The sequence below is a fragment of the Lithobates pipiens genome, unplaced genomic scaffold (assembly GCF_037356315.1).
Source record: "Lithobates pipiens isolate NorthernLeopardFrog02 unplaced genomic scaffold, aLitPip1_a1.2 Scaffold_28, whole genome shotgun sequence".
Lineage (NCBI taxonomy): Eukaryota > Metazoa > Chordata > Amphibia > Anura > Ranidae > Lithobates > Lithobates pipiens.
In genome coordinates this window covers 124,761,702-124,784,403 of record NW_027507789.1, presented here as the reverse complement: position 1 = coordinate 124,784,403, position 22,702 = coordinate 124,761,702, and the positions used below count along the sequence as shown (strand labels likewise).

At 42.6% G+C, this 22,702-nt stretch overlaps 1 protein-coding gene across 1 annotated transcript in view; it reads left to right on the top strand.

Annotated features, from left to right (window-relative positions):
- DHX8 (DEAH-box helicase 8) overlaps positions 1-22,702 on the top strand; it is a 99,399-nt gene that overhangs the window by 12,262 nt on the left and 64,435 nt on the right. Inside the window, exons 4-12 of the mRNA XM_077459581.1 lie at positions 7,758-7,830; positions 9,698-9,780; positions 13,755-13,864; positions 14,494-14,901; positions 15,020-15,164; positions 17,182-17,385; positions 18,837-18,924; positions 20,705-20,802; positions 20,909-21,056. Of these exons, the coding sequence (XP_077315707.1) occupies positions 7,758-7,830; positions 9,698-9,780; positions 13,755-13,864; positions 14,494-14,901; positions 15,020-15,164; positions 17,182-17,385; positions 18,837-18,924; positions 20,705-20,802; positions 20,909-21,056 (1,357 nt within the window). The remainder of the gene's footprint in view (positions 1-7,757; positions 7,831-9,697; positions 9,781-13,754; positions 13,865-14,493; positions 14,902-15,019; positions 15,165-17,181; positions 17,386-18,836; positions 18,925-20,704; positions 20,803-20,908; positions 21,057-22,702) is intronic.

Here is a 22,702-nt window from a genome sequence, read left to right as displayed (position 1 = left end):
TCACCCTTGCAATTTTTATTTCTTACTAAAAATGTCCGACATTTTTGAAAAAAAAAAGTTTTTCTTCGTCTGTTTTATAAAATTTGTTTTTCCCCGGCACTGATGATGCGGCAGTGATGGGCACTGCTATGTAGAATTGAGGGGCACTGATAGGGGGCACTGACAGGTGGCACTGACAGGGCACCGATTGGCAGCTGATGGTTACATTTGATGGGGGCTGTGCTGATAACCAATGTGCTTATTTTTCAGCATAGACCCCCCCCTGACAGGAAGAGACGCTGATCGGCTCTCCCTGCCAACGCAAACCAAGAAATGCTGTTTACCGACGCTTCCTGGTTCTCATGATGATCAGCTGGGATTGGTCACAGCTGATCACGTGGTAATAAGCCTCTGTCAGGGGCTTCTTATCACAATCGGAGATGTGTACGTGCCGGCATTTTATCCTGCTGGACGTCATATGACACCCAGTCAGGATAACAGAACCACTTCCCGGCCGTCAATCTGTTATAGGCCGGGCGGGAAGTGGTTAAGAATAAATTAACTTTTTTCGGATTAAATTATACACTACACTTTAAGGTTATCAATCAAAATAATCGGCCAACTAACCGATTGAGTGTGCATTTCAGAACACGTGGCAAGCTGCACAAAAACGCACTGCAAATTCTTATCGTGCTTGTGTTGTCAACACATGTAAGACCCCTTTCACACTGCGGCACTTTGCAGGCGCTATAGCGCTAAAAATAGCACCTGCAAAGCGCCCTGAAAGAGCCACTGCTGTGGGTAAAAAAAAAAAAGTCCTGCTAGCAGCATCTTAGGAGCGGTGTGTGTATACCGCTCCTCTACCATCCCTGCTCATTGAAATCAATGGGCAGCACAGCTATACCGCCGGCAAAGCGTTGCTGCAGCAGTGCTTTGCGTGTGGTTTTTAACCCTTTTTCGGCCACTAGCGGGGGTTAAAAGAGTGCCGCTAGTGGCCGAATACCTCCTCCACAAATATGACGGTAACGCTTTACCGCTGACCCCGCCCCAGTGTGAAAGGGGCCTTTAAAGTGTTACTAAACACGCAACATTAAAATCAGTTTATATATGCAGTAAAGCATGCTTGTTATATTTACTGTGAAACCTCAGGGGTTAATCCTCTGCATTGTGTAAAAAGGCTGTTTGATCCTGTCTTCACTGATCTTCCCCTTCTACTGTGCCTAAACCATCTCCTTATAGAACAGAGCCCTGGGGGTACCCTGCACATGCTCAGTTTGGTATGTTTTGATAGAGAGTTTATTTTTTTTCATGTGATTGGCCCTGTGCCAATCAGCACTGCCCACACAGAGGGCCAGGGGTCATGCAGCCTCATAGGACAGGCAGAGGAGCATGAATATAGTGAATGCAGGCTCCTGCGCATGCATTTTCCATGCGACAAACGCACAGCACATGCACCAAAAAGTGGTAAAAACTCACCACGCTCAGCTCCAAAAAAAATTCTTGAAATGATTTGGGGCGGTTGTCACACATGGGGCAGCCCATTCAAGTGAATGGGCTGCCCTATGCGCGATAAAGGAAAATGTTCTAAAGTACCACTCCCCGAATGCATTAAGGTGAAAAACCATGAGGGTTTACAACCCCTTAATCGCCCCTGATGTTAACCCCTTCCCTGCCATTGTCATTAGTACAGTGACCGTGCATTTTTTTTTTAGCACTGATCACTGTGTTGGTGTCGCTGGTCCCCAAAAAGTGTCACTTAGTCACTGTGGATGCTATAACTTTTGCACAAACCGATCAATATAGTTATTTTATTTATTTTTTTTTACCCAAAATATGTAGCAGAATACATATTGGTGAAGAAATTTCGATATTTATTTTGATATGTTTTATAGCAGAAAGTAAAAAAAAAAAAAAAAAATGCTGTCTCTTTTTTTGTTTTATAGCGCAAAAAAAAAAAAACGCAGAGGTGACAAAATACCACCAAAAGAAAGCTCTATTTGTGGGAAAAGGACATACGTTTTATTTGGGTACAGTGTTGCATGATTGCACAATTGTCAGTTTAAAATAACGCAGTGCAATATTGCAAAAAATGGCCTGGTCATGGGGGGTAAAACCTTCCAGGGCTAAAGTGGTTAAAGATCCTGCGGACCTCAGGGCAGAATCGGTCTCTCACAGTATGTTTACCATAGCGGGGTTGGCATTGCGGCCTGTATTGGCCCCAGCTCTGTTGTTTCAAATGTTTACTGAATGGACCAAAGTTCTGTGGCAAAGTCTGACCACCAGACAAGTGGACCAGTTGGTCTAGGGCCTGAAGCATGTCTGATGCATCCCTGTATGCTGCCCCACTCCTTTCCAAGCTCTCAATCTTGGCGGGTGCTTTGGCTCAAATGCTGGTCTGCTGATCCCCTGGCTCCTCTGACAATGGCTTCAAGGCCCCCGCAGGTGGTGCCAAGTGTAAAAGAAATAAATCTGACTATAAAATTAAATATAACATATCCCTGAGATGATGAACTTTCCAAAACTTGTGGATAGCTAAAACGAGAAACCTGGATGACATGACCATCTGGTAACATGTCAAAGGCTATCCTATACCTTGTTTCTTTGTCTATAGTGTGGCAACCATACTTGGCAATCTTTTCCAAATTAGATATGGTGATGAGCTGCTAGCATCTAACACTGTTGACCAGTCATGCAATATGTGCTTTCTTATCTGTGTCAGAGTGACTCTGGGCCAGTTCTCGTGTGTGTGTGTGTGTGTGTGTGTGTTTGTGTCGTACACTTCCATTTGTTCACCGTCCACAAGGCTGAGTGGTCTGACTGAATTTCATAGCACAAGTGCTCCGGGACCCACAAATCTGCCATCAAGTCCTCCTCAGAATGAAGTGTGGGGGTCCTCTTCACTGATTCTGGGGGCCCGTGGACCTCCCTTATTCTAGACAAGGGAGTTCGCAAACTAGTTGTGTCCGACTACAAAATAGAATTTAATTCTTAACCACTGGAGAAATTCTTTCCCTCATCGCCTTCCATCATTGCCCACTCTGGCTCTGTATGGGGCGGTGCAGGATCTGCTTAGGCCAAAGTGTGTTGGTCCCTGTGCCCGAGTCAGAATGGTTCTGGGGTTTTTACTGAAACCTGTTCACGGTTCTGAGAAAGGACGGGGTTTGCCTGATTCTAGACTTAAAAGCCTTAAATTGCTTTGTGTGGGTTCAGAGTTTTAGAATGGAATCCATCAGTTTGGTGGTTGCCTCTCTTCATCAGGGGAACTTTTTGGCATCCATAGACCTCAAAGGTGCATACCTGCATGTTCCCATCTATGAGGGACATGAGTAGTTTGTACACTTTGCAGTGGTGGATGCACATGATCAATTTGTGGTGCTTTCCTTCAGGCTGGTCTCTGCTCCCTGGAGGTGCTGGCTGCAGTCCTGGCATTTCTGAGACAACCAGGGATTGCCGTGACGGGTTATCTGGATGACCTGCTCCCGCAGGCAGACTTCCAGGCTGTGCTGACAGGGCAATGTCATGATGCGCCCCCCCCCCCCGCAAGATGGAGGAAACTCATCTACCCATAAATGTTCAGGTGCTGCAAGCAGTTAGGTTGTCTCTGGAGCACTGGGCAGACCTTTGGGGGGCTCCTGGTCAGGATCCAATCGGACAACGCCACCACCATCAGGGTGGCACGAGAAGTGCCACAGTTGCACTGAAGGCATCCTATAGTCTGCGGTGAGTGGAGCAGCATGTTCTGGTTCTCTCCACTGTACTCCTCCTTGGTGTCAAATTGACAGGCAGATTACCCCAGTCATCAGATGCTGGATCTGGGGGAGTGGCTGTGTTTCATCAGATCTGCCTGGGCTGGGGGTACTTCCAACGTGGACCTTATGGCATCTCATCTCAATAGAAATGTGCCACAGTTTGTGGTGAGAGCTTATGACCTCCTGGTGGCACCATTGGATCAGTATCTCCTCATGTATGGGTTTCCTCCTCTCGAGTTACTCCCTTGCCTGCTGATGGGAGCCAAAGGGATTCTGGTGGCTTCATGAGGACCTCCTATCTTGGGTCTGGTCTCTACCACTCCGCTTTACAGTCTCTGGCTTTGATGGCATTGCTTTTTTAAAGCCAGGTTTTGAGGGGCAGGGGGTTGTCCGAATCAGTTTTCACCACCATGTTGAAAGCTCTCAAGTCTACCTCTCATGAGATCTATCATCGCACCTAGAAAGGCTTATGTTACCTGCTTGGTTTTGAGTACCATTAAAAGTGGTTGCATACCTTTCTTTTTTCATTTTTACCTACAGGTAAGCCTTATAGGTAAAATGAAGATCTCCTAAACCTGTACCATTTAGGAGATATTCACTTTGCGTTCACCCGCTGACGCCGGCGGCGCATGCGCTGTGAAGGTCTGGTGGACGCTGACAGACCTTGCTGGAAAGAAGTTGCATGCGCAGGAGTGACGTTATCGTGGCTCCGGCCACTCGCATCGCTGGGGCCACGAACACGGAAGACACGCTGAGGGAGAAATGTCAGCTCCCTACGCTGTGACCGGGATCAGATGCTGAGGCCTCGTTTTAAGGTAAGTATTTAATAATGAGCTAGTATGCGATGCATACTAGCTCATTATGCTTTTGCCTTACAGGTTTACATAAAAAAAAAAAAAATGTGCGGGTATGGGTTAAGGGTCAGGTTTATTTATTTATTTATTTATTTTTTTAGTTTATTTTTTGCATCTCTTGACTTTGCACGTTCATCGAAGGGGTTCATCATGTGGCACCTCCCTGCATTGTCCGTTGCCATCGTGTGACTTGAATTTGGTTCTTTCACTTCTCCGGAAGCCTCCCTTTGAGAGTGTTTGGGATTTCCCCGCCTACCCTTTCAGAAAGTTGCCTTAAGCTGGTTGCACATAATACAATTTTCTTGTACAAATTTTCCTTTAGAGTTACCAAAACCATATACTATGAGGTCAAACCTGAACACTTTTAAATTGTATGCAGTCAGGCAGGCCCGTGCACTACATAGTTGAAGGTAACTCTAAAGGAAATTGAACAAAAAAAAAAAAGTATAATGTGTAGTCAGCTTTAGTCACCATTACTGCTGCGAGATGAGTGTCTGAGCTGGTGGCTTTACCTTGTAAGTCTTCCTGTTTGATTCTTCACAGGGATAAAGTGGTTCTCTATCTGTTTTCTTCCAAAAGCAGTGCTGAATTTTACACTTTAATGAGGAATCCCTTTTGCTGTGTTAGCTGACGGACAAAGCGCCTACCCCTTTATTCAAGTTTTTACTTCTGACACTGCCTTACCATCTGGATTGCCTATAGCAGAGGGGACTGCCCATAGGCGGCGCTGTTTTTTTTGTCTAGTGTCCTCCTCCTGTAGGGGGTGCTATAAAACCTTATGGCGAAGAATCGGAAGAGCTGTGATGAGTAACAAAAATCCAGTTGTTTTTTTCCTGGAGTTTGGCTTTAAAGCGTATTGTAAACCTGTTTTGCGTTTGTCTTTTAACCACTTCAGCCCCGGAAGGATTTACCCCCTTTCTGACCAGAGCACTTTTTGCGATACGGCACTGCGTCACTTTAACTGACAATTGCACAGTCATGCGACGTTGTACTCAAACAAAATTGACATCCTTTTTTTGTTTTTTCCCCAAATGGAGCTTTCTTTTGGTGGTATTTGATCATCTCTGCGTTTTTTTTTCTTTGTGCGCTATAAAAAAAAAAGCGAAAATTTTTTACTTTTTGCTATAATAAATATCCCCCAAAAATATTTAACAAAAAACTAATTTCTTTCTCAGTTTAGGCCGATATGTATTCTATATTTTTGTTTAAAAAAAACACAATAAGCGTATATTGATTGGTTTGCGCAAAAGTTATAGCGTCTACAAAATAAGGGATAGATTTATAGCATTTTTTTTTTATTAGTAATGGCGGCGATCTGCTATTTATTTTATTTTTATTTTTTCATTTTTTTATTTTATTTTTATCGTGACTGCGACATGGCGGACACATCGGACACTTGACACCATTTTGTGACCATTGTCATTTATATGGCGATCAATGCTGTAAAAATGCACTGATTACTGTGTAAAAGACACTGGCAGTTAAGGGGTTAAACACTAGGGGACAATCAAGGGGTTAAGTGTGTCCTAGGGAGGTGTTATAACTGTGGGGGGGTTGGCTACCACTGCCATGACATTGATCACTGCTCCTGATCACTTAACCCCTACACTGCCACCCACTGGTTAACCCTTTCACTGCCAGTGTCATTTACACAGGAATCACTGCATTTATATAGCAGTGATTACTGTATAAATGACAATGGTCCCAAAAATGTGTCAAAAATGTCCGATGGGTCCCCGACAATGTCGCAGTCACAATAAAAATCGCAGATCGCCGCCATTACTAGTAAAAAAAAAAAATAATAAAAAATTTATTAATAAAAATGCTATAAAACTATCCCTATTTTGTAAACGCTATAACTTTTGCGCAAACCAATCAATAATCGCTTATTGCGATTTTTTTACCAAAAATATGTAGAAGAATACGTATTCGCCTAAATTGAGGGAAAAAAATGTTTTTTTTATATATTTTTGGGGGATATTTATTATAACAAAAAGTAAAAAATAATGCGTGTTTTTTCAAAATTGTCGCTCTATTTTTGTTTATAGCGCAAAAAATAAAAACCGCAGGGGTGATCAAATACCACCAAAAGAAAGCTCTATTTGTGGGGAAAAAAGGACGTCAATTTTGTTTGGGAGCCACGTCGCACGACCGCGCAATTGTCAGTTAAAGCGACGCAGTGCCGAATCGCAAAAAGTGGTCTGGTCTTTGACCAGCAAATTGGTCCGGTCTGAAAGTGGTTAAGCATGTACAATATATATGCAATAAGTAAACTAAAGCGTTATAACTCGGCTTAGCGATGGACTCGATGTAATGTCCTTCTCAAAACCGGTTTCCTCCAACGTCTCCATCACATGTCCTCGTTCTTTGTCTTCAAAACCATCTGTGTTCTTTGTCCCTCCCATGCCTGTTCAGTGCTAGGCTCCTCCGTCATACTTCCTGTAACCTTCAACTAGTTGGACTTCTTCATTTACATATCCATGGGGAGAGCCTTTGCTTTTAACACCTGGTCATAAAATCTAACTCCATATTAGTGCTATAAAATCACTACAAATAGCCGTGGCAACACACAACCCAACATTTCATATTCCAGATATGTGCCTGCTGTACCATGTACTTGTATGAAAACATATCCTGTTCTCTTTGTATTGTTTCCTTTGTGTGAAATCCCTGCTGTTCCTGCCAGACCCTCTGCTTTCTTATTAAAAACTGACCACACTAATCGGTAGAGCACACCATGGTCGGTTCTCTCGCTATGGTGGGAATTCGTGGTCACCTCCAATGATCAGACTTGTCTTGAGCACCCCCCCCCCCTTCACAGCCTTTCAGTGGGAAGATTAGTGTGCTGCAGTTTCTCCTCCCCTAGCTCTTATGCAGCTGAGAACAGAGAATATGTGATCACTTCTTAAAAAAAAAAGGGGGGGGGGGTTATTTATTAGGCTTTGTATATGTTTGTTATTGTTATTTGTATATGTATACACCAATGTTTTGCCTTTCATTTCTATTTTCACCTGAATGGGTTATTTTACAAGGTGAGGGTTTACAATCACAGCAAAGACCCACTCAATGGACTTCAATAAAAGATTTTATGCCAAGTCCAAAAATTCTATTTTACAGTTCTTAGTAAATTTTATATCACTGATTTGATTGTTCACCAATGTCTTTCTTTTGGCAGGATTCTCTTATTGGTAATTTACTGAGGTTGATCCAGACAATGAGGTGTTCATCAAAGCCATCTACAAGTAAAGGTGTGTGTAGTTTTCACACTGTGTGTGACTTGTAATGCAAAGATTTAGAATGTGGACTTTTCACGACACGCTCTTATTCTCATCACCCCACATGTCACTTTCTTCTGTAGCAAAACCTACTGATGTATCTCTTGTCAAATGATGGCCATAAATTCTGGTCTCTAAATTTGAACTTAGATGGAAATCGTGGTTTAAGGGGCTGTATGAGGTGGTGACAATTCCCCAGAAAAAAGATTTCCATATGGAAATCCCTAAACATCATAAAACAGTTTTTTTTTTTTTTTTTTTTTACAGTAGGACTCCTTTCCCTGTCTTTCCTGATATGCCCGCATAATAAAACTTTTCCTTATGTATGCAATTGCTAGGGCTTGTGATCCAGGCTTTCATGTAAGGCTTCATCATGGCACAAGTCTGAGCTATGTCATGACGTGTTGTGACCAGGACAAATAAAATGGCACCTTTTCAGAGGGTATTGTGGATATTATTATTATTAAAATATTTTAATAATATTAAAAATAATAATAATAATAATAAGGTGCAGGTTACCCCACAAAATTTGATAAAATGTGTTTGTACCCCCCCCCCCCTTTTTTTTTTATTTTATTTATTTTTTCAATCTAGCCTTTGTAGACCTGTTGATGCTGCCTGTTCTCCTGGGTTCCTGTTTCAGACAGACCAAGACAAACACAGAAGCAGATCTGTGTTTTGACCTTGGCCAAGTGTTATCCGTGGGAAGACTTCTGTGAGTTACAGGACTCTGTGCCTACACACACAGCATACCTATATCTCCTGTTGGTAGTTGTGTGGCCATGCCCCATTCCCAGCTCTTCCTGGGGCAGTAAGAGGATGGGCTTATTTTACACACACAGTGAGGATGTTTCCCCATCTGTGGCTTACATCACACAGTGGGTGGATAGTGTGCAGAATTATGTCATAGCAGACTGGCGGTTGGGATTATTGACACATGGGGCAGGCAGGCTTATTTTTTGCACACCGGTAACTTCCCTGTGTGTGCTATTTTCCAGAACTAGCTTCAACTTTGACAGTGGAGTTCCAATGCTGGTTTTGGAAGTCGGCGCACAGATGGGAAGTTTCTTCCCTGCAGTTTGTGGTGTTAGGCCTCCTGCCTGCTGTGCTGGTAATCCTACCTGCCAGACTTGTGTGTGACATACAGTAGTTCCACTCACTGCAGGCCAGCTGTGTGTGACGTAAGCCGTGTGGTCACAGTTAAACTAAATGAGCCATGTATTTCTGTTTGCTAAATTGGGATGGCCTTTTTAATGCAGTGTGTTCACAGACATTTTAACATGGATTTATTTATATTATGATATACTTTTGATTATTATTAGACACGATTTATATAGCTCTAACAGTTTGTGCAGTGTTTTAAGAATATAGAGACACAGTACGTTTAGAATACAATTCACGACAGCTCATGAAAACTTAGTCTAAAATAAATGGGGAAGTAATAACTGAGAGGATGAGTGATGGAGTACGGTAAGTAAAAGTTAAATTTCTAGGAAGAAGTGGGGGATGGGCTTTCTGGGAGAGATGAGTTTTCAGGGATCAGGTAAAGGTGGGCAGAGTAGGATATAGCTGGATAGTTTGGGGTAGGAAGTTCATTGAAATGTGGGAGTCTATAGAGGAGTCCTAGAGGTGAACATGAAAGGAGATAAGTCTGGTAAGGAGGTCGTCTTGGGAGAAGCAGATTGTTTGGTTTGATTATTTTTGAGGCAAGGTTGGTGATGTAGCCCAAGGCAAAGTTGTGGATGGTTTTGCATTATGTTAATTTTGTATATTAAAATCTCTAAAAACCTGGAATATCTTCTATTGTAGTTAAAATGTTTTTGTTTTTTTTTACATACAGACACTGTTAAGGTAAAAAACGAGAAAGAGAAGATAAAAGAATTATTTCCAGCACTTTGCAGACCAGACAATCCAAATGTTCGAGTAAGTAATGACTTTTGTACTCTAAAACTAGTTAACAGTTAAAATGTAGTTCTAAAAATAAATATATTTATTAATATATATATATATATATATATATATATATATATATATATATATATATATATATAATAATTTTTTTGATTATTATATATATTTTTTTTTTATTTCAATAGATTTTTATTGAAAATTTCTTAAAGAACAGAGTTGCATTCTTCCACCTCTGCTGGAGGCGATCTATTCCACATACTTTGGGAATGTACTAAACTATCTAGCTTCTGGGTGAATGTCTCCCAGATTATTTATGCTGTTACGAATGTGCCTCTATTATTCACTCTGGAACTAACCATCCTAAACATTGGTGTTGATGTTATTCCTCACCACTTAATAAATATTGCCCCCCATATCTTGTTAGCAGCCAGACTAGTAATAATTTGACACTGGAAATCAAATTGAACCTCCTCCTTCAGGAGAAGTAGTCACCTAAACACATCGCTATGATCATCATGGGAGTTTCCACAATGGCTGGAACTTCAGGGAGAGAACAGTGCCACAGCTTGCTGGAGAGACAGGGCGGATTTGATTTAAATCAAGTCGATTTTAAATCACAATTTTAAATCCCTAGTAAAGAGGCTTCCTTTAAATCCACTTGATTGAAATCCTAACTTTTAAAGAGCAACTCTGATCTCTGTCCTGCAGCGGCTCCTCCTCTGACCCACTGTTGACTCACCAACAGTCCCATTCATGTTAATGGGACGGCTGGTGATGCAGCAGTGACACAATAAGGTGAGGGACGTGGCGGCAGCAGGTGAGTGGATGCCCGCTAACCGGCGTTGCCATGATGGAGCTGAAATGACAGGTGCTCTTTAAATGTAGAGCATAAAAAATAGCTGCTCATAAAATTAAGCCTCAATAATATATAGTAGTGACCCCAATAAATCGCCATAATAAATATAAAACCATAATCCTGAATGAACATGTTATTAAATAAATGTGTAATACGTGATAAAAAACAAGTCTTAAAATATTTTTTTTTTTTATACCAAAGTCCAGTGAATAGAGTGAAAATGGTGACTTAATCAAATTCTTCTATGCAAACAAACACCAGTGCCTATGAGCCTCCACCACACAACATACGCGCTTACCAGAGGGTAAACGATGCAGGGCCTGTAGTATTAAATTTGTAGCGTCAAATCAACCTCCAGACCTCCATTGGAAATGGCAGGAATCAGCTGTGATTAAATTGAGGACAAGCCAAACGATCCAAACTCAAAGGGCAGACCAATGAGCAGCAATCATGATCCCAATGCAAAAGGAAACTCACCATAGTGTAAGTCCATAAAACACAGTTTATTTTATAAACAAAAATATTACACTTACATTTGTAGAAATAATGAAAGCTCGTAAAGAAATGCCGGCCGGCTTGCAGACATCCGTCCTAGACAGCGATGATGTCAGCATGCCCCCCACCCACGATTTAAATCACTAGTAAAGAGGCTTGATCCTTGATTGAAAACATAATTTTTAAAGAGCAACTCTCATCTCTGTCCTGCAGCGGCTCCTCCTCTGACCCGCTGTTGACTCACCAACAGTCCCATTCATGTTAATGGGATGGCTGGTGATGTGGCAGTGACACAATAAGGTGAGGGAAGTGGTGGCAGCAGGTGACTGGATGCGCGCTAACTGGCGCTGCCATGATGGAGCTGAAATAACAGGTGCTCTTTAAATGTAAGGACTCATTCTTGCTTGTAGTTAGAATCTTTCATCTTTCATCTTTAATATTTGCAAACAAAATTTAAGGTTTCCTATTTAGAATAAGCTGTCAGGCTAGTAAAACACCGATATCGGAACTGATTTTAAGGTTAATAGGTTAATCGCACACAGTGGGAGAACTACTCAAATTCTTTAATTTAATTAAAACAATAACATTATATTACATATTCTTGTATTTACTTAAACATCAATGATCAGTAACTGAAGTGAGGAAACAAAATATGTTTGAAAAAAACAAAAGAACTTAAACTGAATAAACTGAGTCCACATAAATACTTCAAACATGATCCTTTCATCACAGCACGCCTTCTCATGTTTCATTTGGGCCACCAGGCCTTGCATCTCTTTGTTGCATTGCTTACATTTTGCACACATACCTGCTTTTCCCTAGGTAGCAGACCTTCATTAAAATATTCCCCACCTGGGTCTCTTTTACGACCTACTGACATTTTGCTCCTCAAGGGAGGAATAAAGCACTCCACGCTATGTGCAGAAAGATCACAAGGTTGATAAGCTGCTTGGAAGGTTTCACTTTATTTTTACTGCTTGCCCTTCCTCCTCACGCCTAAAGTGATTTGTAAAGCTTCATGGGTTTTGTTATTTAAAAAATAAATAAAAAAATCATACTTGCCTCCACTGTGCAGCTTGTTTTGCACATAGTGGCCTCGATCATCCTCTTCTGGGGTCTCTCGCCGGCTTTTGCGGCTCCTCCTTGCATCAGATAACCCCTTAGGTGAAGCACTGTCCCTGGGGGTTACCTTGCGGGCGTGCTCCCAAGTCCAGTATTTGCTTACTCAGCCCCGCCCCCGTGTCATTAGATTAGATTGACAGCAGTGAGAGCCAATGGCTGCGCTGCTATCAATCTATACAATCAAGAGCCGTGACCCTGTGCAGAGAGGGAGAGTGCGTCTCCACCGAGGGGATGAAGGGGCTCGTGTAAGTAAATCTTGGCGGCTGGTCACTGGCAGAAGTTTTTCACCTTAATGCATAGGATGCATTAAAGTGGAGGTTCACACAAAAATGGAACCTCCGCTTTTCTGAACCCCCCCCCTCCTGGTGTCACATTTGGCACCTTTCAGGGGGGAGGTGGGTGCAGATACCGGTATAATACAGGTATTTGCACCCACTTATGGGCATAGACTCCTGGGAGGCCTTTAAAATACAAAACCTGCAACTACAGTAATCCCTAATCACTACTATAAGGGATTCATTTTTACTTGTGCAAACAGTGTGTGTGTGTGTTTGTATGTAGTTTTGCACACAGCAGCAATAATTCTCCAATTCAGGGGTCCCTCATCAGTGCTTCTGGCTCCTCCTTTCTTTAGAGAGCCCCCTATAGCAAGCCACAAAGTATAGTATAGAGTGCTCCTATAGCACAGTAAAAAAAAACTTTTAGAATCCCTCACAATCATAACCCAGGACTACATGTCACATGAGGCATTGCTCCTCAAATATCCACATGATCTCACGCACTTAGTAGTATGGGCGGTGTACGGAGCTGTATGCCTGCTGCACTGGGTATACTGACGCGTATGGGCGGTGTACTGAGCTGTATGTGTGCTGTACTGGGTATACTGACACGTATGGGTGGTGTACTGAGCTGTATGTGTGCTGTACTGGGTATACTGACACGTATGGGTGGTGTACTGAGCTGTATGTGTGCTGTATTGTGTATACTGACATGTATGGACTGTGTACTGAGCTGTATGTGTGCTGCACTGTATTTTCTGATATGTAACAAATAATGCATTCTGCATGCAGACCAACTAATGAATTATGAAAATAGTTGAGCACTATTTTCATAATAGATTATGTAGATTAGTTGTTTCAGCCCTAGTATTCTTTCATTTGCGAGCATGCGTGGTCTTGGTCTCACGATTTTTTCTTTTTTGTACAAATACCATTCTAATACCATACCATACTAATGGTACAAAAATCATTTTATTCTGGTATGGTGCGAGAGAACTTTTCGTGTTTGTCCGTTCTGGTATTTTCGCATGACCGGTCATGATCGTGTCTCGAAAGCTGTGTACTTACAATCAGATTATCAGACGATTGCTCTTAGTCCCATTTTCTCATTGTGTGTTTTAAGCATTAGTGTAACACTTACAAATCTTTTGGAAGATGAGAACCATTTGATATGTGTTTCATCTGTGCATTTAACTGATTATTTACTGGAGTTGTCCTTTTTATTGTCTTTTTAGACCATGCTTGATCCAGAGGATCTGAAGGTGGCAGCAGATACCTTGAAAGAACTTGAAGCTCTAATGCCTAGTGCAAACCGTCAAGACAAGGAAAAAAGTAGTAAGCACAAGTATGTATCACTACTTTAAATATAATTGCATTTACAATATATGAGTAATTTTTTTGTGTTTTTTATTTTTTTAATTGATCTATAATACTGCTAATATAGTTACATAGTAAGGTTGAATAAAGACACCAGTCCATCCAGTTTAACCTAATGAGTGTCTACAATTATCCCTATCCCTGTACATTGTGTCTCATTAAGATGCTCATCTATTATATTATTATTTATTTAAGGTGCCCATATATCGCCATCAATTTTACTCAGCACTCCACACATACATCGCTCACTCACATCGGTCCCTACCCTCAAGGATCCCACAATCCAAGGTCCCCAACTCACATTTTATAGTAGGGCCAATTTTGGACAGAGTCAATTAACCTATCAGCATCAGCATTTGGAGTGTGGGAGGAAACCTGCACAGGCAGAAGATGCAAACTCCAGGCAGGTAGTGTCGTGGTTGGGATTCAAACCAGCGACCCTTTTTACTGCTAGGCGAGAGTGCTACCCACTACACCGCTGTGCCTCCCCATAAATATGACTTTGTACTTCTCAATATGTAGGCTGTGACTTTCGTTTTTTACCTTTTTGTTTTAATGTAACGGTTGGCAGAAACTTTAGTGTTGTGTCATTATTAGAAATAAGAAAAAAAGAAGTCGCAGCCGAGACAGAGGTCGGAAGAGTCGCAGCCGCAGCCGAGACAGAGGTCGGAGGAGTCGTAGCAGAGACAGAAGACGGAAAAGCCGCAGTCACAGTAGAGACAGAGGAAGGAAGAACCGCAGTTGCAGCCGAGACAGAGGTCAGAAAAGAAAGGATAGATCCCTTTCCAGATCCAGAGACAGAAAAAGAGTGAAAAGTCCACACAGGTCAAGGAGTCGAAGCCCCACCAAAAGCAAGGAGCAACACTCTGAAAGGTTTAATGATCGTTGGAGGGAGAAACCTGTAGACAGACCGCCCCCTGAGGAGCCAGCCATTGGCGATATCTACAATGGCAAAGTCACCAGCATTATGCAGTTTGGTTGTTTTGTTCAACTGGAAGGCCTAAGGTAACCGATTATCTGACTTCATTATCTGAGATAGGCCTGTAGCACCTGTTTTTTGTTTTTGGCAGCTCTTCTAAAGTACTTTTACCTCGTGGTTATAATTTTACTGTTTTGTCCACAGAAAACGTTGGGAAGGGCTGGTACACATATCCGAGCTCAGGAGGGAAGGTCGTGTGGCTAATGTTGCTGATGTAGTAAGCAAAGGTCAGAGGGTGAAAGTCAAGGTACTTTCCTTCACTGGATGCAAAACTAGCCTCAGTATGAAGGTATGGCTAAAAATAAACCACATTGTGTTTTATTGTATTTATAACCCAAACATTGTAGTACACTTGAACTGTTATATGGATATTGGCCTTGATGAATACTCATTTCCTACTTATTACTACGATATTACGTAATAAAGATTATTCTTATAATATCAACAGTGTGTGTATGTGTGTACTGGAGGGAAAAAAAAGTATTTGATCCCCTGCTGATTTTGTACATTTGCCCACTGACAAAGAAATGATCAGTCTATCATTTTAATGGTAGATTTATTTTAACAGTAAGACTAAAGACTAACAAAAATATCCATTTCAAAAAAGTCATAAATTGGTTTGCATTACTTCCTGGTCAGACTATATAGATTATGACACAGGAAGGCGTTGACCAGCTGACCTCAGACCAAAATCACTAGGGTATGTAAACTTTTGGTCAGTCATTTTGGGTAGATTCTGTTGTCATTGTGGTTTAAAAAGAGTAAACACAGTTGATTGATGATAAATGGCTTCAGCCAAACACTAACCATGAGTGAAAGAAAAGTTTAGTGTTATCATTTCATATTCTCTGAAAAATGGCCAAGAAATCCTAAATTCTGCCAGGGTATGAAAACTTATGAGCACAACTGTGTGTGTGTGTGTGTATAATCATTTTTTACCGCATAAGTGTTTATGGTGCCAATGGACTGTTTTTCTTAATCTGTGAATACTGTAGAATAAATTCCTTTCCCTGTGCTGTGTTATTATATAGGGCACTAAATGGGCTCAGCTTTTGACTTGCAATGAAAATGATAAAAAAACCTCCTCTTGTGCCAGCGCTCTTGGCTCTTCCTCTTCTCAGAGTGCTCCCATAGTTTTGTTTCTGAGCCAGGCTTTGTGGGGCTCACCCTTGCCAATGGCTCCCGCTGCTGCCGATTCTCCTGTGAGAAGATTTAAGAGCTACTGCATATGGGCACAGCACTGGGTCAAGATCGGGCTTGGGCAGGAGTTTAAAGTAGCTGTAGATTTTTTTTTAGCTCCATGCATATTCAATGCATGAAAGTAAAAAACCTCTGTGCAACAGCCCCATCGTGATCCAGCGATGTGTAGGAGAGGCTCAGCTCTCTGGGGCTCTCCCTCCTAAGTTTCTGCTGTCAGTCGCAACCAGTGAGCCAATGAGGAGAGAGGAGGGGTGGGGCCAAGCCGTGGCTGTGTATGAATGGACACGCAGAGGCATGGCTCAGGACCAAGTTTGCTTGGGTGCCCTCATTTGTAAGATGTTTGCTCTGGGGGCATTGGGCAGGAGGGAAGGGCAGGAGGAGCCTGAGAAGAGGAGAGTTGGGGCTGCTCAAAAAAAAAAAAAACATTATCAGTTTAGGCCGATTATGTATTCTTCTAAATATTTTTGGTTAAAAAACTTGCAATAAGTGTATATTGATTGGCTTGCGCAAAAGTTCTAGCATCTACAAATTAGGGGATATATTTATGGCATTTTTATTATTATTTTACTAATGATGGCAGTGATCAGCGAAAGGTCCCATACACATGATCAGACTTTTTGACAACAAACATGCAAATTAGCTGTTTTGGAGCAACATCCGACCGTGTGTACACTCCATCGGACAAACTTTTTTGGTTTTCATCTGACTTTTGTTGGCTGTGCGAACGGACATACTTTCTGGCAACAAAAGTCTGATGGAGTAAAGTCTGATCGTTTGTACAGAAAACCATAGGACTTTTGTACAAAGTATAAACACGCCATGCTCAGAGCCAATGCAAAAGATCAGACAACAATACAGAAGTTGACCAAAGGTGGCAGTAAAGAGCAGAAAAACCACATGATTTGGTGAAAGTTGGCTGAAAAAGTCCTGCTGTGTGTATGAAATACAAGTTCAGGGCCGACGCCCTTTGTACAAAAATCCAAGGGAAAGTTTGTACAAAGTCCTATCGTGTGTATGAGGCTTGAGAAATGGGAGAGTGCTTTTTGCAGGCCTTTTTTGTTTGTTGCATATGCATCATCTATATTCTACTTTCACTTGTAACACAGGATGTGGATCAGGATACAGGGGAAGACTTAAATCCCAACCGACGGAGAAACTTTGTAGGTGAGAACAATGAAGAGGCTTTACTGAGGAATCCAGACAGACCCAGTCACATTTCTTTAGTAAATGCTCCTGAAGTAGAAGATGATACCTTGGAAAGAAAACGTCTCACCAAGATTTCTGACCCAGAAAAGTGGGAAATTAAACAGGTATGCACTTTTCAAAATGACATTCTCCTATTTTTCCCCACCTTGCGGAAGAAACTTTATTGCAATGAATATAGTGCGTATACAGAATAATATAGTAACGCAGCTTGGAAAGTAAACGTACATTATTAATATCACATATCGCGATTGAAAGACAGGATTTATTACAGGTTATGCATGATCTATTAGTATTCAACATGACAGAACTATGGAAGAAAGATTATTTTTTTTGGCCAGGGGTACTGTATTCATCACATCCCCTGGCCTATAAAACTCTAGAATTTTTTTAAAGGAGAAGTCCAGCCTGAGCTTTTTAGGCTGGGCTTCCCTGGGTCACAGGAGTGCAATTCATTTTGCACTTCTGTGACCTGTTTTCAGCGCAGAGCGGTATAAAGTCCGCTCTCTGCTGACGTCACTGCCATCCGTCGAGGCAGCGCGTCATCCCGACTTCCCAAGCCTGGATCCGCCAGCTGCTTTGATGGCAGTCTCAGCGAGCCGCTAAGACAGCCGCTACCCACCCCTCCACAGCTCAGCACTCCAGTGAGTGTGGAGAAGCAGAGAGGAGAGACGCTGACTGACCTATCATTCTGCAAGTGGCTGTGGGCGACGGCTGCCAGAACTATAATCTTTCTATCTCTCTACACTGCCACCTGATAATGGGGGGGGGGGGGGGGTTCCATGACCAGGGCACAGTGGGCCCCCTTTCTTCAGGGGTGCAATGCACCCTCTGCACACATGCATGATACGCCATTGACAGGGACGAGGAAAGGAGAGAACAGGAGAATGGTAGGAAAGAGAAAAAGGAAACTATGAGAAAAATGAAAGGGAAATAGGGGGAAGGAAACAAACCCGAAAGAGTCTCCCAAGTTTTGTCACAATTCTGTGTACAGCTTAGAAAAGGTTTGAAACTCAACACTTCATTCAGTCCTGCTTTTTGTGTGGCTTTAAGTGTCTGGATCCAGTGGGTCTCCAAATAGAGAAGCTGCTTGTCCACATCTCCACCCTAATGTTAAGAGTACATGCTCCAAAATATAACAGGGAATGTAATCGGTATTGAATCAATAGTATAAGTCAACGTGTTGTTTGATAGGTAATAGTCTTCCCTTTATGAATAAGGTAAAGATGGTCATATTCCCAGAAGCGGCATCTTGTCTTGCCCACATAGAACACTGACAAATACAAATCATAAGGTATACAACTCCCAATCAGTTCTGTACTCAGGTGACTATTTGTTTGCGGCTATTGGGTAGTCAAATGCATCTAGTGCTTCTTGAACATATTCTGTTGCTTTTTGCTCATCTTTGCCTTCTTTCTACAAACTGCTGCACCTTAAACATGTTATGCAAAGCATGCTGCATCAGCAACTTTTTAACATGTGCAAGTGTTAGAACGATCTAGTCTGTAGCTTCCATTTATTTATTTTTAGTGATCACTTCATTTCTTTTTTTCTTCAGATGATTGCAGCCAATGTCCTTTCCAAAGAGGAGTTTCCTGATTTTGATGAGGAGACTGGTATCTTGCCCAAGGTGGATGATGAAGAAGGTAAGTCATTATTGGTAAAAACTTGCCTTGGACCCCTTTCACACATGTGGACAGTGTCCGTATTTCATCCATCCGTTTGCGGATGAAATACGAACATACATGCATCCCTATGGGATAGCAGGTGTCTGCGGATGAACATCCGCTGACACTCGATATTGTCCGTCTCCGCTATGGTCAGATTCTGCAGATGGAGGAAAATCCTATTTTTCTATCCGTCTGCAGAGCGGATCGGATGAATAGTGTGCAGGGACCGCGCTGTCATCCGCCGGCTCAGCCGGGATAAACGGAGCGATCCACACTGAGCAAGTGAATCATCATGGGGCGGATCATTACGAATCCGTCCCGTGTTAAAGGGGCCTTAAAGTGAAATTCAAAGCACCATCTAACTAATCTTAAAATCCCCGTGTTCTGATTAACAAACAAAAAAATCCAAATGCGTGTTCTGATTAACCTGTATAAGAAAGACCTGTACACTTACCTATTTTCAGGTTGCTATGGTCATGTGATCTCCCATCTCCCGTGTCAGCCAGCATGGTTGCAGGGGAGAGTAGAGGTCATTTTGACAACTGCCAATAAAGTTTAGAGTGGGGACATCACCCATAGGCTTACTATTGCTCATCGTTGCCGGCACTCTCACTCTCCCCTGAAGCCGTGCTGGCTGACACAAGGAAGCTAAACAGGGAAGCTGGATCACGTGACTGGCCAGTCTTTAAAATAGGTAAGCATAGAGAACTCTTACACAGGTTAGTCAGAAGAGGGGGTTGGAGCATTTTTAAGATCAGTTAGGTGGTGCCTGGCATTCCACTTTAAGGTGCACTGTTCTAGGGCAAGGGTTGAACCTCTTGCCCACTATGACCAAGTGGTCCAATAAGCATTTACTGCTGGGCTCTTGTGTTGGAATCTTGGTTGCTCTTTTCATGTCTTTATAAGGCTATTTTTTTTGGCTGGTGAAGCTCAGCCTTCACAGTTATGGGACTTTAAATATATCTAATACCAAAACTGTTTTAGATTTGCATAGAGTAGTAAATACTTAACCACCTTATTGTATGTATGTGTATATGTATATATATATGTGTATATATATATATATATATATATATATATATATATATATATATATATATATATATATATATATATATATATATATATTATTATTATTTTTAAGCTGACCGTGTCACATGAGGGGAGGAGAAATCCTTTGCTATCACTAGAACAGGTGCCCCGACTGGAAGATTTAACCTGCCTCATGGTGACAACCATAACTTAGACAAGTGACCCTTCCCAGCACGAACACACAGGATTTTAACTTTCAAACTGCCCAAAAAAAATAATAATCCAATTATGTTAAATCTAAGTACCATTTCAGAAAAGTTGTTAACCATAGTATATATTGCCCCGCGCACCAACAGATCTTAGAGCAATTGTCTGAACGTTTTTCGATGTTCACATCACACAAGGAAGATGTAAAGTTTCAGAATGTTATCACATCCCTGACAAAAGGGGTAAGGGGCCCTGTATTGGCCAAGTGTTTTAGCTTAATAATGTGACCATCTAAATAAATGTTTAGACAATTTCTCAAAGATTTGTTGTTTTGCTGGCGATATAAACTTTGGTCTACAATGTTACCTGTTGCCACAGCACCTGCTTACTTTTGGCTATTTCCAGGAACCTATGTGATGGGAATATTATACATGATTCATAGATTTTCGTAAAATACATATCTCTTACAAAATTTCTACCCATATTTTAAGTGTTTGCACCTGTTTTTGTTGATCAGATGAGGATCTGGAAATTGAATTGGTTGAAGAGGAGCCTCCTTTCCTAAGAGGACATACAAAACAGAGCATGGACATGAGCCCTATCAAAATAGTGAAGGTAAAGATGCATTGGAGACTTTGGAGAAGTATGTTGCCAAATTCACAGGATTATTCACAATACACTAATAAAACCATTTTGATGTTTTTCTGATCTTTTTTTGCAGAACCCCGATGGTTCTCTTTCTCAAGCAGCTATGATGCAGAGTGCTTTAGCTAAAGAAAGAAGAGAAGTAAAACAAGCACAAAGGGAAGCTGAAATGGATTCTATCCCCATGGGACTGAACAAACACTGGGTGGACCCCTTGCCTGATGGTGGGTTTTCTGTTCTGCATGTGAAATTATAACTTTAACCACTTGCTGGCCACCCACCGCAGTTATACTGCGGCAAGGTGGCTTGGCTGCACAAATCGCTGTACATGTATAGCAGCTCATGCACTAGCTTTTGTGGGCACGCACGCGTGCTACCATTGGCCAGCCGGGGAGCCCGCAGTGACTGGGGTCTGCCTGTATATACAAGGCAGGCCTCTGTTCTGACAGGGAAGATCACACATCCTGTATTTCTGCTATGCAGGAAGATGGATCTGTGTGTTGTCCCAGTGAACCCCTTCCCCCATACAGTTAGAACACACAGTGAAGGAACACTGTTAAACCCTTGATTGCCCCTGATGTTAACCCCTTCCCTGCCAGTATCATTAGTAAAATGTCAGCGCATATTTTTAGCACCGATTACTGTAGTAATGTTACCAGTTCCCAAAAAAGGGTAAAAAATGTCAGATGTCCGATCTGTCCTCTGCAATATTGCAGCCTCGCTAAAAATCACGGCTCAGACTTCCGGTTCCGGCGCCGCATGGAGTAGCTGTCCTACCACACAGCTCCTGCAAACCGGCCTCCAAATCGGCTCCAAATCCGGCGTTTTCGCCCGTTTCACCGGCCAGCTACCTTCCTCACGACACCAGATCCACGATGGACCGGTTCGTAGAAAAAACCGGGCCGCGATCGTACGCGGCCGCCACCGCGCGGCAGGCCGCGCCGCAAATTGAGGCCCCGGCTTCGGCCTACACCGCTCCGGCCACCGCTCCGGCCTGCGCGGCCTATCCGGAGGAGCAGGCACCAGCGATGGAGGTAGGAGACCCAACACAAGGCCAGATGATTTCTAAGGCACCCCCTTCCATGCCATCACCTACCTCCACACATGTGCCTGGGCCTGTAGCACCTGTGATCATGCAGCATGCCCTGCCATCCCCACCGCTGCAGGACCCACAGACAGAACTTTTGGCACAAGCTGTTGCTGCTCTCCTCTCCCCTATGATAGCTGCCTCTGTTGAAAAAGCTGTCACCCAGGGCATGCATAAAGTTCAAGCCCAACTTGGGGAACACGCATCCAGACTAAATGAGGCTGAAAGTCGCATCTCCACATTAGAGGAAGAACTATACCAAACGCAATCCCTGGAACAGGCCCAAGACAGAACCAACAAATTTATTTTAGAGAAACTCGATGACCTCGAGAATAGGTCCAGGAGGAGTAACCTGCGTTTTGTAGGTATCCCCGAGTCGCTTCACCATTCTGCCTTATCAGACCTGTGCGCGAACCGCATCCCGGAGGCTCTGGGCCTGGGGGGACCCTTCGTCGTGGAACGAGCACATCGTGTGGGGGCACCCAACTCAGATCGCAAGTCCCCGCGCCCGATAATTGCTAAATATCTGAACTACGCAGACAAAGCCTCCATTTTGCAGCAATATCGTCAGTCCAGATCGCTTCAAATCGACGGGGTCAAAATCTTGATTTTTGCTGACTACTCAGTAGATGTTTCTAAGAAACGGAAGGCCTTTCAACATATATGCACGGAACTATTCCAACGGCAGTTGAAATTTACTCTTGCATTCCCGGCGATCCTGCGGATCAAAGCACCCAACGGAGAACAACTCTCCTTTCAAGACCCAGATGATGCATCGCGTTT